Source organism: Oncorhynchus nerka, linkage group LG10 (genome assembly GCF_034236695.1).
Source record: "Oncorhynchus nerka isolate Pitt River linkage group LG10, Oner_Uvic_2.0, whole genome shotgun sequence".
NCBI classification, from domain to species: domain Eukaryota; kingdom Metazoa; phylum Chordata; class Actinopteri; order Salmoniformes; family Salmonidae; genus Oncorhynchus; species Oncorhynchus nerka.
In genome coordinates, this window is record NC_088405.1 from 19512955 (window position 1) to 19528648 (window position 15694).

Genomic DNA, 15694 nt, shown 5'->3' on the forward strand with positions numbered 1-15694 from the left:
TTGTAAGTAAACATTTCACGGTAAGGTCTACCTACACCTGTTGTATTCGGCAAATGTGACAAATAACATTTGATTTGATATATGTATTCTATCTAAAAACATGTGTGCCTCCATATGTAAAATCCTCTTTGTGTGTGTCAGGCTTGTTTATCCCTAGCTGTAATGAGGATGGATACTACAGGAAGCTGCAGTGTGATCAGGCCAGGGGAGAATGCTGGTGTGTCGACCAACAGGGAGGGGAACTAGCCAGTTCCAGAATCCATGGCAACCCCGACTGTGGTAAGAGACAATCAGGCTTCAATTTCTGAAACCCCCTGGCACACACTCAGTATAGAACACAACTCACATACTTAGTAGGCTACAGACCACCACACACAATCAGTATTGATACCCACACAGTCTGTACTCCAACACATACATTTTAATTTTATTTTTACATTTGAGTAATTTAGCAGACGCTCTTTTCCAGAACGACTTACAGTAATTCGCAGTGTTGTGTTCGAGATCACCTAAAGCGAGACCGAGTCTGGGGCAAGACCAAGACTGGGAGGGGGACAAGGGGTCTGAAACTGAATCAAGACCGAGACCAGAAAAATGCGAGTCCAATTGAAGACCATGATTGTCATTTTGTAAAATCACCACCATAATAAGAGTTCAAAATGTCCAGTATTTCTGTGTTCATATTTCAGAACAACATCTGGATTCTTTAGACATTTCAGAATGGTGAAAAAATTCATGCTGAGGGAAAATAGAGCCACTATTACTAACCCAAACACAGTGGGGAACTATGAGGACCATCTATGCCTTCAGAGAAAGCTAAGGATTTATACAATAATAATAATAACAATGATCATTTTTATGGCATTATTATTTTCAATGATGTTCTGATTTAATCCCTTGTTTTTTGTTGGAAAGGGTTATAACTGAAAAGAAAAAAGATCCAATCAGGATTTTTCTTTGGTCTTCTCTGGGGAGATAAATCTAGCTAGCTAAGTCAGCCATTGGTTAGGCCATCAGATAGATAGATAGAAGGCAATTGTCATTCAACTGTTGAAGAGCAACATTTGAGTGACAGTGGAATAAACCAATTTAGACTTGTAATGGGTGGGACTGTTTTTACAAAAAAACATATGGAAACTTCTGCCTTCTCAAAAGCCAACAGTCGCAGTAGTTCTCCCACGGTCTATCTAGCTATCTTTTGTTGTAGGCTAGTTTACAGCGGCTGCAGCAGATGTTATTGAAGAGGATGTTGTTGCTAATTTGTTAGCTTCTCCCTTTTCAAGAATAACTTTCAACAAGAAGTTAACCTTTTACTGCAGTGGGCTAAATCAGGCTCACACAGTGTAGTTCTTGGTAGTCTTAAACAAATCTACTTTGAAACTAAAGTATCCACCTCACACACATGGTTATGGACTTAATCAAATAAGACACCTGTACCATGTCAGATATAGAGTTGAAATGTATTCCATTTTTAGTTTGCATCCCAATATTACACTTTATATACATCACAGAAGACTGAAATATAACAAAACTGTTTGACATAGAAACACTGGATTTTCATCTGTTTAAAATATATATATATGTATTAATTATGAAATAATATTAATAACATTCCACCCATGAGGCCAAAGAGGGCACTTTTGTTAATTGACTGCAGGAAAGGGTTGTTTCAAATTATCATCTGGTGAGTGGAACTGTGTTTTTTGTAATAATAATGTATAATTTTTTTGTTTTTGCTCAATCTGATTGGGTGGGCCTGGAAGGGCCTGGCTCCTCGGTGGGTGGGCCTGTGTCCACCCAGGCCCACTCATCCTTACGCCCCTGATGGCTTAATTGCACATCACAAATAGCCTCCTAACCAAGACTTCGGACCAAACCTTTTCAATACCTGGTTTGCATACCCATTATTGCCTGAGACTCCCGAGTGGCGCAGCATCTCAGTGCAAGAGGCGTCACTACAGTCCCTGGTTCAAATCCAAGCCGTATCACATCCGTCCGTGATTGGAAGTCCCATAGGGCGGTGCACAATTGGCCCAGCGTCGTCCAGGTTTGGCCGGGGTAGGACGTCATTGTAAATAAGAATTTGTTCTTAATTAACTGACTTGCCAAGTTAAATTAAAAAAATATAGTTAGCATTTACTGGTAGATATCATAAGTTGAAACGTCTTTCCCGGCTACCGATGAGTTCTTCTGTGAGCTGCTCCATGCCAAAACCAGTTGTGAGCTGCTCCATGCCAAAACCAGTTGTGAGCTGCTCCATGCCAAAACCAGTTGTGAGCTGCTCCATGCCAAAACCAGTTGTGAGCTGCTCCATGCCAAAACCAGTTGTGAGCTGCGCACTCTTGCTGCCTGCAGATGATATTCCGCTACTTTGTGCATGATTTCTCTATTGTACTACATAATGGCTAATTGGGGATGCAGGTAGCCTAGTGGTTAAGAGCGTTGGGCCAGTAGCCGAAAGGTCACTGGTTTGAATCCCCAAGCCGACTAGCTGAAAAATTGGTTGATGTGCCCTTGAGCAAGGCACTTATCCTCAATTGCTCCTGTAAGTCGCTCTGGATAAGAGCATCTGCTAAATTATGAAAATGAATAAGTCATATAAGTCACTACTTTGATATGCATCAGTGGGGATTAAGAAGTGAGTATATGCAGTGCCACATTCAAGTCAGGGATTATTTGCACTCTAAAGAACCGCTTGTCGCTGTGAGGAAAGTATTTCAAGATAAAATGGTTGTCTGGCTGGACGGAACCTGCTGCTGATTTAGAATGGTTCCTGCGGCAGGGTTCAGAAACAGCCATTAAAACACAGACAACGTCAAACACATGCCCTTTAGTTCACCTCTCTCTCTCTCTCTTACTCTTCTCCAGATGAGGCGGTGGCATATTCAGGTGATTTTGGCAGTGGGGTCGGATGGGAGGATGAGGAAGATAAAGAAGCGGAGGAGAATGCAGAGGAGGAGGAAGGAGAGGTGGGAGAGGCAGATGATGAAGGATATATTTGGTGAAGAAAACAATGAAGTCTAGCTAGTCCAACATTACTACCGGAGCATCTTAACTTCTCTCTCTCTCTCTCACACACACACACACACACACACACACACACACACACAAATAATGATCCTGGAAACCTGAAGAGATGGACACAATTGAAAAAATTGTGGGGTGGGGGGTTGGAGAAGAGGGGTGGGGGCGGTGGGGGTTGGAGAAGAGGGGTGGGGCGGTGGAGAAGAGGGGTGTGGGGTTGAAGAAGAGGGGTGTGGGGTGGGGTGGGGGGTTGGAGAAGATGAGGTGTGGGGCGGTGGGGGGTTGGAGAAGAGGAGGGGTGGGGCGGTGGGAAAAGAGGGATGTGGGGGGTTGGAGAAGAGGAGGGGTGGGGGGTTGGGCGGTGGGAGAAGAGGGATGTGGGGGTTGGAGAAGAGGAGGGGTGGGGGGGTTGGAGAAGAGGGGGGGTGCGGTGGGAGAAGAGGGATGTGGGGGTTGGGAGAAGAGGGGTGGGGGGTTGGATAAGAGGGGGTGGTGCGGTGGGAGAAGAGGGATGTGGGGGTTGGGAGAAGAGGAGGGGTGGGGGGTTGGAGAAGAGGGAGGGTGGTGCGGTGGGAGAAGAGGGATGTGGGGGGGTGGGAGAAGAGGAGGGGTGGGGGGTTGGAGAAGAGGGGGGGCGGTGGGAGAAGAGGGATGTGGGGGTTGGAGAAGCGGGGTGGGTGCGGTAGGTGGTTGGGTAGTTGGAGGGGAGGAGGTGGGGACGGGGGTTAGACAGGAGAGTGGGGGTTGGAGAGGAGGTGGGGACGGTGGGGGTGGGAGAGGGTGGTAGGGGGTTGGAGAGGAGGGGGTGGTAGGGGTTGGAGAGGAGACGGTGGGGGGTTGAAGGGGAGGAGGTGGGGACGGTGGGGGTTGGAGAGGAGACGGTGGGGGGTTGGAGAGGGGACGGTGGGGATGGTGGGGGTTGAAGAGGAGGAGGTGGGGATGGTGAGGGTTGGAGAGGAGGGGGTGGTGAGGGGGTTGGGGGTTGGGAGGGTGGGGACGGTGGGGGGTTGGAGAGGAGGGTGGGGACGGTGAGGGGTTGGAGAGGAGTGGGGATGGTGGGGAATTGGAGAGGAGGGTGGGGACGGTGAGGGGTTGGAGAGGAGTGGGGATGGTGGGGAATTGGAGAGGAGGGTGGGACAGTGGGGGGTTGGAGAAGAGGAGGGGTGACGATGTGGGATATCAAACTAGAAACTGTGGTCTGACCAGTCAGGAGATGTGTCCTAAATTCTTGTGAATATCTTTATTTTTTCTGTTGTATGTGCAAGACAACTTTCTCCTGGAGAAGTTTTTAGCAGCTGAACATTTAAAGTTAAAGGCAGGAAGCAGCTGGAGGTTATGTGCTCATGTTAGGAACTGGAGATGCTTTTGGGTGCTTCTCAATTAGTCAAAAGTGGCTTCCTACCATTGGTTCCTATCCTTAATTTCCTTCTTTCTCTGCACTGATATGAAAGAACTGGACAGATAAAAGTCCATTTCCTTCGGCTTTTGCTTACTGTTTTCACCAACCCAGTGCTTTCAAATTAGTGCAGAAGGGGAGTAGAGGAATCCACTTTATACTCATTGTATTTCTATTGCATAATTTAACTATCCCCATTCCATCCCGTATGCTTCAGCTCATCTGTGACAGTAGTTCTCTGTCTCATCAAGTCTAGTAAAATAAAGTTTCTCACTCTACACTCCTAAATGTGAATAAGTGTGTCTGAAGACAGATTTGCGACTATTATTATTATTATTCCTGTATTGCTAATGCCTTGAGATACTGGCAGACAGTACTGCTTGATTGACAAGTGTCCATTGTGTCATCTGTGGATCAACATTGTTTAATAATAAAATAAATTGGTTCTACGTGGCCTTACCAGGCCACCATACTCCTCTGTCATACTGTCTTCTCCTTAATCTTGGTTTCCCAGAAGTAAAATTCTTGCGAAGTTGTCACTTCCCATTCTCGCCGTTTACACGTGAATCTGTCGACGAGCGATTATCCTCTCCTTGGTCTTTTGTCCACTCTGGACTGTTGTCCAGCAGTTCAGTTCACTTCCATTCCTCCTAACCTTTTTCTGCAGCTTCTGAGGCTTACATATATAGGAGGCTAGCAAACAACCGTGGCACTTTGTTGTCGTAGGACTAGTAGGCCCTAATAAAGTGTGACCTCAAAGCGTCTACAACAGGTTCAAATACTATTTGAAATCTTTCAAAAACGTTGAATGTTTGCTCCAGCCTACCTTGTGTGCCAGATGAACTATATTTGTTCACTGCATCGGGGAAGCTCAATAAAGCCCAGCCTAAGTGTTTGCAATTATTTCAAATAGTACTTGAACCCAGGTCTGACATCTATAAGCTCCTCTCTCTGAGTGCAAGGGAGAGAATAACAGATGTGTGAAAAGGGGTCTTGGCAGCTTTTTCCTCTGAGCTACCCAAAGGGACCAATCAGTCTGTGCAACATCAGATTTCTCCGCCCGGCCGGGAGCAACTTCCCCAGCTGTAAATCGGACAATTATTAAGGGGATCCATGCAATGGTTTTAATTTGAATGCTTTACTGTAATAGTAGGAATTTATCCTTGAGATGGGTACCGTATGAAAACAGAGATGACATGGAGGAAAATGCTGAATGTGTTCGGTACTCATCTGTAGAGATAGTATCTAAAGCTGTGAAGTCTCACTATAGCTCGTTTTATAAGATAAGTACCTGTGTGTATGACATTGGGGGAAAACAAGATGGGTCATTATCAATCCTATCATATAAGATCTTTATTGTCTGAGAACAATCTGTTACACAAGAAGACAGTTTCAGTGGCTCAGACAGTAGTATGAATGAATCATGTATGTACTAAAATCAACCCATTTCAAATACCAGTACTTCAAAGAACGTTAGTCAGCTCTGGTCCACTCGTGGTAATCATGTTATGGTGGTATTGTAACATTGAGGAGAGACTAGTCTGGGTGACACGCGAGCTGCGACTCACGGTCAAGGACTTAGAAAGGCTGGTGTTAGCAAGCCTAAGAAATGACGTGACTGTAGATAAACGTTCTGATATTAGTAGAACCTTAAAAGGTCATAGAAAAGTGAGAAAGTTATTGCCTGACAGAAGTTAGTCTTTGTAAGTACTCTGTGTGTGTAATTAGTCACAGTTTACTCTGAGCAGTCTGTAGCCTCCACACCCTCCTGACTCCCTCATCGGTCGTATCCAAGTCCCGGAACACACCAATGTCGCCCTTCTGGGCGTATCGCCGTAGCAACGGTTCCAAGACAGTCATTGGGACACTGAAGTTCAGGTGAGGGTAGGTTACCTTGGCAGAAAAGTCTCTGGTGTTACTGGAAACCAGACCTGGAATACAATAAGGACAATCAGCCATGAGGTTTGGGTTAGAGAGAGGGTCTGAAATGTGGCATTAGACACAGTACTGTTAATGAATGGCTGTCCTGTCATATTTTCTATGGTCAAACAGTGCCCCCCACTGTTTAAAAACAGTATCACTCTTTCAAAATCTGCAGTTGCAGGCTTCTGTTCCAGCCACAGCTGTTCATCAGGGCCTTGACCCTGAATCAGGTGTTTTAGAGCAGGGCTGGAACTAAAGCCTACAAACCCAGTAGTTTTGCAAGAGTAGGGTTGACTAACTCCATCCATGGCTTACCTAGCAGCTCTCCTGATCCTGCCCGCACCACAGCTCCTCCGCTGGCCCCTGCCTGCACTGCAGCGGTTGTCTGCAGCATGACAGCCTGGCCATGACAGCCGATGGCCCTGGACAGGATGCCACTGGTCAGAGAGGGACCACAACGCTGGCCGAAAGCTCCGTAACCCACCACCACCACGTCCTCACCTACGGACCGACACGAGGAGACATCTCAAACCCTATCACCTTCGAGATTATTTCAATATCTCAATCACATTTAGTTTATAAAGCCCTTTTTACATCAACGATTTTTTACAGTAACCCGGCTTAGTAGACCAATCAGAAGCACAATGACAAGATAAGGTTTCCTCCTTTCAGGCAGTTTTAGAAGAACCAGACTCAGAGGAAAGGCCCATCCTCCACTGGCTGTCCTCTTGTGAAGAAGGAAAGAGTACACATAGTGGAGTCAATGTGACAGTGACATCATGTCTACCTGGTGTAAACGATGTGGCCAAGCGTGACACGACTACCTCCGGGGGAAGGTGTCTTAGCTGCACCACGGCTACATCATAGGGAGATGATGCCTTGGTGGAGTACAGGACATCACTCACCACGGCATGAAACCTATGGGGAGGAAGAAAGGAACGTAAGTAACAGATCCTTCACTTTGATCTGGATAATGTTGTGTGGACTACTTTCATCTTCATGCTGGTATGGAACAAATGTTACTTTTTTATGTTTGCCCTGGATTTCTCTTGGAAACCAGCTTAAGTGAAACTTGAACCATCAACCCTGTATCTCCCGTACCATGAAGGACATGACCTCTTGGCAGAGGTTGCACTACACTTGCATACATGAAGCTTCAGCATGAATGAACTTCCTATGAGATGCATACAGAATAGTAACCATTATTGGTGTTGAATCTTCAAAATCACTGAATGTTATGCGAGATGCAGATAGGTCAGGTGAGTAAAATGGCAGCATGGTCCCTGTCATTGGTGTTGAATCTTACCTGTCATTGGTGTTGAATCTCAAGGTGACAACAGGTTTTCCATTGACAACATGTCGACAGGTGACCACCAACCGCGGACTAACCAGAACCCCAGAGCCCCAGAATTGTCCAGCGTCTACTAAGGCCACTGTGGGGTACGTCTGAGTTTCAGTTTCACTCTGTAAGGCTAGAAAGAAGTCTGTGGGCTCCTGCATGTGGTGGATCTCTTGGTGTGAATTGCGAATATTCACACACTGTGTGATGTTCCTCAGAATCATCTGGAGCGAGCACACAAGCGTCAGCCCAATCCACTCGCTGGCTTTCCAGCACAAGGGGGACACGATCAAACCGACGAGGAGCGGTTGGTCTCCGTGGGGCACAAAAAGCCCCCCTCCCTCTGTACCGGGCAGGCAGCGGGCATCAGTGAGAATGAGAGCGTTACCTTCCCCGGACAGGTTACTGATGATACCCTTGCTTAGTGTGCCCATGAAGAGATCGGGACAGAAGGCGCCGAAGGGAGAGCCGCAGGCGAGGACCGCGCATCCTTTCCGGAGAGTGGAGCTGGTCGCCCATGGTATGGTTCCAAAGTTGACGTTTGATGCTTTGGCCAAGGCTGGTACCTTTGTTGTTGTTGTATGAAAAGACAAAATACAGATCATTAGACTATCAGCATTAAATGGTAACAATTAAAATACTGTAAAGAAAACACATTACTACAAGCAGGTTACACATTCCAACTGTCTGGTACCTTGAGTACAGCAAACCAGCTCAGAAACTCTGAATCCCTAACCATCTCTGCATCATCATCCTCCTCCCCACCGTAAAAACTCCACTTATCAGACTCTTTGAAGATCTTCTCGAAAGCACTCTTGAACTCCAAACAGTTAGCGAGCATCAGCAGCTGTGCTGTCGCTTGGTGTTGATGCCGCGAGGTGCTGTTGCTCTCCGCGACGGTGCATGACTGGTATGCGCATTGGTTTATGTCCAAATATCGCTGTTCATGGATGTTTAGGCTAATTTTCAGTTTTCCACTGAAACTGTCTGGTAGCAAGACCCGGTGATCTGAAGAGAAAGCGTCCTTGTCATTCATAAAGCGAGAAAAGATAAGACCATTGCAGAGCACGAGACTAGTTTGTGAGTTCAGGATGACTCCACTACAGCTTACAGGTTTCTGATCAGAAAAAGACTCAGACACCGTGACCACGCAACACATTTTTTCAGTCGACTCCATTTCGTTGTCAGTAGCTGGGGTGTAAAACGAGAGTTTATATTGGTCAGATGCAGGTAGATCCCTCCCCGTGTCGTTCCGTTTAAGAAACGTTTTGCAAAAGAATAGGCGTAATAAATACACCCCCTGGCTAACTAGCTAACATGAACTTTGTGCCAATGAAGCTAATCGACTTCCACCTACCAGGAAAAAGTGAGTTTAAAAGTACGACAACATATTCAAAACCCTTATGATGCTGATGGCGTTGCAGAATGACATCCAGAAATATCGATCATATCCTATCATCCAACAGGCAAAATATATATGATTACTAATTTAACACAAACAATATTAATGCGATCGACCTTGATGCTGCACGCTACTTCCGAATCTCCTCTCATTGGACCAGAAGGAAAAGGGGGCGTAATGATAGCTTGAATCGTTACGTGATTGGCTTTCGCTTCTCCAGCTGTTTCCGGTTTCATTGGAGTCCAAGGAGAACCAACAGTAAATGTGTCATAGATCATGGATTGTAGAACATAAAATGCAACAAACAAAAAAATCACTAATGGATTGTCCAAAATATTTATTTTGATAAGAGGGCATGCAGAATCATTTCACATTATGTACAAAAAGGATAAAAAGTACCCTCTATCTATTGCACTCACATATAGTGTATTTCCTACAAAGCCTATATTCTTCAGTACCACACAAGTACCATCATATTATAGCTATGAGCAGCCAATAATCACCAAGTACTTATTTTACAGTAACAAAAACCATCGATACAGTAGGTAGGTACTGGTCGTTGAAATGACATACATTGTCTGTGATTGACAACGTGGTTGTAATAAAAACCCTGGTATTACAAAATACTGCACCTTTGTATTACAAACAAGCATTAATAAATAAAAAGTGATAATGCACTTGTAGTCACATTCATGGCATCAGTTGGTAGTGATTCAACTTGAATTGATCGATCAAAAACATTCATTTGACAACTTTGTCCTCATTGGTAAAATATTCCAGCTGTGCTTGATTGAGCTTGTCTGTTGCAATGGAACCAACAGAAAAGTCCCAGAAGTACAAAGTGTTTGAAATATTTCTAATACTATTTGAACCCAGGCCTATATTACGTGGAAGGCAACATCAGCAATGGCGAAAAGAAAACGCGGAACTGTTACACCAATAAGCACTCCTCTGTAATCAAATGCCACCGATTTAAAAATAAACCGGGGTTAGGAACTGGTTCAAAGCGATGGCATGTCCTACCCTATAAGTGTAGAGGTAACGTTGCCGAACATAGAGGGGATTCCCTAACTAACTTAATCATATTAATAAGAATGGTTTGACAGACATGAGGTATCCTTAAATGTTCACCACCAGTAAGTAACCGATAATATATAATTGAAAACTACAAAATGTGTAAACTACGAAATCTTGGGTTTGCAGGTTGATACTTGGCTTAGACAAGGAAGTTTGAATTCACTACATGGGGCTCAGACGACCAATTATCAATGGGTTCAACTGTTAGAGGGTTATCAAACAATCACTAGGCCTGAATATTTTAATAGCTCAGTGTTTCCCCAACAGCACATATTTTTATTGTAGCCCCAAACAAACCAGAATTGATTCAACTTGTCAATTTATCATCAAGCCTCCATGAGTTGAATGGGGTGTGCTTATCTGGGGCTACAACAAAAAATACTGAAAGTTTATCAATAAAAGTACATTTTTCTTAGAAATATATTTACTTACTGAGGGCATACTCAAATGCAAAAATTACAATGAATGCTAGCAGTTGATAGCTTTTCCAGCAGGTAGATAGATGTGTGAGGCCTGTACTCTTGTGCATACAAAACAGTTGATAAACAAATACTCTTCCTTTTCACACTATTGAGCCATGCTGGCCTGCATTACACATCGATCATAGTTACTGGAACCATGCTGGAAAGGACAATTAGAAAACAAATGATGAAGCCCACCCAGTAAGGTTCAGGTTAGCTCTATCGTGTGAATTAGGCAAAAGAGAGATAAGATGGGAGTGATATATAGATCAGTCAATGTACTGTGAGAGCCAGCGGAAACCATCTCCATATCCCTGTCTCTTCAGAACACTGCACATGAAGATCTCCATGGGCCTCAGGTTCAGCTCCTTCAGTGACACATTACCCTGAACAGAGATACACACGCAGACAGAAGAGACATGTAAAGATGAACCTCCATTCCAACCATTTCCTTTGTGTTGCAGTGAAGGCGAGACTACAGAGTTAGCATAATAAACTACCATAATTAAGTGGATGCTAACTGTACTTTAAATATACATTTGTCATCCCAATCTAGTCATTGTCAAGACTAGACCCCTCTGCCTATCTCTGTAGGCCACCACCTTGAATTGGTTTCATCAGATGTCAGTTTCTCTGGAGGCTGCTGCTTTAGAGGGTAAACCATGTGGGGTGCATTTAACAGTAAGCCTCTCTCCTCCTGCAGGTTGGCATTTATTGTAATGAATCTTGATCTGGAGGCAGCTCTGCAGAGTCATCACTAGCTATCACAGCCACAAAGATATCAAACCTAATCCTAACCTTAAATTAAGACTAGAAAGCACTTTTTTTTTCATGAATTTTTACTATGTTGCCAATGTTGACTTTGCAGCTGGGCCATCTAGCAGAAATCTCTCAGTTCTGCCTCCAGGGCAAGAATCGTGACAAACATCGACCTGCTCTCCTCCCTACCTTTCCAGTAGTGTGTCCAATGAGCCCGAACATCCCTCTGAGTGCGTCTTCACTGATGGCCTCTGGACGGTCGATCTTATTCCCCAGGATAAGTACAGGCACGTTGGAGATGGTGTCGTCTGTTAACAGCGCCTGGAAAGAGAATGTAGAGTGCCAGTTTAATGCCCCGCTCATCAGTGAAAAGCAATGGTGTTTTGGTTAGCATTTAGCCATACAATATCTACTGGGTGTAGGATAGGCTGCTGATTTACAGTTTTTCCCACACAAGTTTGCTGAAACTAAATCTCAGGTACACAAAACTCTAACCACAAAACAGTTAGCCATCTTCTCCAAATCCCACAGACATCTTGCAAAATGAAACACAGCAATCAAACTCATGTACTCCCTGCTCAAAATGAAACTCTGCATACAAATGAGACACACACAATAACAGTATACAATAAACATGTTACAAAGTAGTATTTCTCCCAATTTCATACATACAGTAATACATTAAACATTTACTTTGTTTCCCCTTAGTGTGTATTGGAATCGACAGTCTTCACTGTGCTTTATGTTGTACTAATGTCAAGTAGTAAAAGTAGTAGAGCCAATGTCTGCAGTACATACTGTACCTATTCTCATTTTGGAACGATCCAGATGATGGATGCTACAGTGAAGCGGCTCAGATTGGGCTGCACTCTCTGCCCAGCCTCTCTCATGGTCAAACCATGGTTGAGATTGGGCTGCACTCTCTGCCCAGCCTCTCTCATGGTCAAACCATGGTTGAGATTGCGCTGCACTCTCTGCCCAGTCTCTCTCAAGGTCAAACCATGGTTGAGATTGGGCTGCACTCTCTGCCCAGCCTCTCTCAAGGTCAAACCATGGTCGACCACATGGTCCACCACAGTCGCCAGAATTTCATCAGATATTACTCTCCTTGTTCTTAGTGTTCCTCCACCTCTACCTCTCTCTGCCAAGTTTGCATCCATTATTCTCCAAACACAGGAGTACTCACCTGTGGACTTTTTATCCATACCAAAACGTCTGATTGCAAAGTGAACATTTAGTGTTTGCACATGTTAAGAGTGAATGTGATCAATTGGTAATTTACCGTAGCTTGTTGAACAGTGTTGCTTTTCATTTGCACACAAGATATTTTATTTGTGAAGATTGTGCCAAAGGTAGAGAATTGTGTGTTGTGTTTGGCCAAATGTTTGTTATAGAATTGCAATCTGAGTGTAAAGCAAAACATGCCAGTAGTATTGCAGATTTGGTGTATAGTTCTGCTAAATGAGTTACAGGTTTGGTTCATTGTGCCTCATGGGCCAGTTTTAGTGTGTAAACAAATGGGAAAAACTGAAATACTACTATTTGTATTCTTTGTGGAAGGTTTTTTTTTTTTTTTTTGGGGGGGGGGATGACTTACGTACATCCAGTTCAATTTTGGCTTCTTGTAGTCTCTCATGGTCTGCCGAATCCACCATGTAGACTATACCGTTTATAGCTGGGAGGTAATTCTTCCAGATTCTCCTGGCTGTGAGTGAAAATCAAGGCAGTTTCATTGTTCACAGGTGACCTCTCATTGCCACTTAAGCCTCCGTATCACCTGAAGGTTTCAAGACTTGACCATTAGAGAAAGCACAGTGTGCATACCGTTTGAGTTCTAATGTGTACCTTGTGTGTGACCACCAAGATCAAATGTTGTGAATGTCATCCCAGCAATGGTCAGCTCTTCTGATGCTGTGGGACAGAGGCAGACAAATAGACTAGCTGAGGAACCACCAGATAAGGGTCATTCGATGAGCACACTTAAGACAACAACAGACAGCCATAAGTAAGTGAGCAAGGTGTCTGAACATCCTCCATGTCTTACTGGGGTGTAGTGTTGGCACATGCTGTCCCAGTCGGTCATCTCTGAGCATGTGCAGTAGCGTTGTTTTCCCAGCATTGTCCAAACCAAGGAACACCAGTTTCCCAGACTTCTTATATAAACCTAGAGGGAGAGACAAGAATAGAGACAGTTTATTTACCACCAGATGTAATGTAGTAAAATATGCTGATGAAAATATGACATGGGATTGAATACCTGATCTGACCATATTATGAAATGCAGTTATTGGTAGAGCATGAGGGTCAAAATACAGGTACACTCAGAAATAAAGTCTCAATCTTCAGTAAGTAATTGATTTTTCTCCAGTAGTTAGTTTTAATGATTTAATGGTTTACATTTGAACTGTACCTAGTAACTGCAGCACACCACTGAGGCCTCTGTAGATCCAGTTAAATATAAAGGACATGTCTGTTATCTTCTCCTGAAACAGAATGGTTAGAGGTTTTAAACACCTGAAACAGATTTTTCCTGCATTCTAGAGGCATGATCATTATGAGTAATTCTATGCGAAAAAATATGCATATTTTTGTTGTTGTACATATCTCAGCACACGTCTTGAGCTGTCTGGTGGTTCTTTTTTTCAGGAAACTAAATATGCATCTCTGCTAAAATCTGGGTAACAGATTGAAAGGAATGAGTATGAAATAAGTAAGAGAATACCCTCCACACACATGATAAAATACAATTTTGTAGTGAAAATCACACAGCGCAATAGACCTAGTCATGGCTATTTAACCTCCAATACTGAAGCTCAATTGTTCAAACTTGTTTTCCCAACCCCGGATTACCTCTTTGGTATGTGCAAACTGCTCCCAGTTGTTGTGCCAAGGCGAGAAAAGTGAAGGAAAATAATACATCTACCACAAACTGTAGCCCGTTCACACTAACAGGGAGCTGGCTAACTGATCGAGAGGTATTCATGTCTCCTGAGACCTGACCTGGGAACCCCAGGGTCCAAAATGCCAACTTTTCCCTCTGGTCTGGGTCGGGTCTCAAGTCTATGTAATGACAGCTGATAGACCTGAGTGGACCCGACCACGGCTCTGCATAGCTTATAGCATATTTATTTTACGCTAATAAAGGTTCATTTATTGACTTATAGAAGGCTTAGCCAACATATAAAGATCTATTTGTTAACCAGAAGAGTAACTTGGCTGATAAACATGATTTGTTTTGTCAATCGGGTCGGGTCTAGGTCTGATTGTCGTCAGGTCCTGGTCTGATTGTCCTCGGTCATTTCAGGTCCAACTTTTTGGACCCCTCTAAACTGATCACAGTACTCAGACTATTTTTATGAACAAGTTGTGGCTACAGATGACATTTGACACGTCCGGGGCTGTCATGGAGCACCTGTCACTTTCTTGACAGTGTCTACTAACTTGCTGTGTGAATATTATAAAAACGAATACAAGAGTTAACCTATAGCTGCCCAGCTATGATAAAATACACGGTTATTGAGTAAGATTGGTAGTTTTATTGACTAAAGACGTGCTATACATTATAACTGAAATTGTTACAATGGAACTGGCTAATTACACAGTATCCTAGCTATACTGTTGTTGACACCATATTGCAATTCGGTCTGTGACTGAAAAGTTGCATCAGAGTTGCTGAATTAAAACAGCAACATGAAGTTAAACAACAAACCGAGTAGGCTAGGCTGAATAGTTCGCAATTATTACAGCCCACTCCCAAACGATCAAACTAAAAACATGCTAGCCTGATTTTATGATAAACAAATATCTACTAGATAATGATTTTCATGTAACTACTGAAGGTAAACATTTCAACAATTTACCTTGTGTCAGTGGTTCTAACACTCCGTACTGTTACTTTTGGTCCAGGCTTTCTCCGTGGATGACAGGTCGAAATTTGACAGTTCACCGGAAATGCGTAAGAACAGGGGGGGGGATCACGTGTCAAAATACGATCCCATACGTTTCTGTAATTAGATTCTGAGACAAAGAACTCAATCTCGAATCAAAACACAGTTGATATTTTTCAAATAGAAAAATACACATGCCATCTCGAATGAGAATTTATAGTCGCACGCACAACCATACAGGGAATTACATAATTCGAGAGCCCGCTGTTATGGAAAATTGCCGCTAGATGGCAGTATTGTGTATTTCAAAATCAGTACAGCATGCGACTGTTCTAGCAAAGTGTAACCAAATCAACCCTCATCTACATAATATGTCAGTTGGGTAATAAGAGTAGAACTTTCTACAAAATGTTGTCAACAAAGACC

General features: G+C 43.7%; 3 protein-coding genes across 3 annotated transcripts in view; 1 reads left to right on the forward strand and 2 right to left on the reverse strand.

The window, feature by feature from the left end:
- The window catches only part of LOC115134979 (testican-2-like), a 92658-nt gene extending 89496 nt beyond the window's left edge, over window positions 1–3162 (forward strand). Inside the window, exons 9-10 of the mRNA XM_029669121.2 lie at window positions 142–279; window positions 2869–3162. Coding sequence (XP_029524981.1) covers window positions 142–279; window positions 2869–3005 — 275 coding nt within the window. The 3' untranslated portion in view covers window positions 3006–3162. The remainder of the gene's footprint in view (window positions 1–141; window positions 280–2868) is intronic.
- A 2593-nt stretch (window positions 3163–5755) lies between these two features.
- tysnd1 (trypsin like peroxisomal matrix peptidase 1) lies at window positions 5756–9226 on the reverse strand. The gene is made up of 5 exons (XM_029669122.2): window positions 8377–9226; window positions 7650–8248; window positions 7131–7261; window positions 6659–6844; window positions 5756–6351 (listed from the first exon to the last, which is right to left on the reverse strand). The coding sequence occupies exons 1-5, from the start codon at window positions 8857–8859 to the stop codon at window positions 6149–6151; spliced, it is 1602 nt and encodes a 533-aa protein (XP_029524982.1). The 5' UTR covers window positions 8860–9226; the 3' UTR covers window positions 5756–6148.
- A 180-nt stretch (window positions 9227–9406) lies between these two features.
- Window positions 9407–15641, reverse strand: sar1ab (secretion associated, Ras related GTPase 1Ab). The gene is made up of 7 exons (XM_029669124.2): window positions 15242–15641; window positions 13792–13864; window positions 13426–13545; window positions 13227–13292; window positions 12983–13086; window positions 11571–11702; window positions 9407–11008 (listed from the first exon to the last, which is right to left on the reverse strand). Exons 2-7 carry the CDS (start codon window positions 13847–13849, stop codon window positions 10892–10894), a joined length of 597 nt encoding a protein of 198 aa, XP_029524984.1. The 5' UTR covers window positions 13850–13864; window positions 15242–15641; the 3' UTR covers window positions 9407–10891.
- Between the last annotated feature and the right edge of the window lie 53 nt (window positions 15642–15694).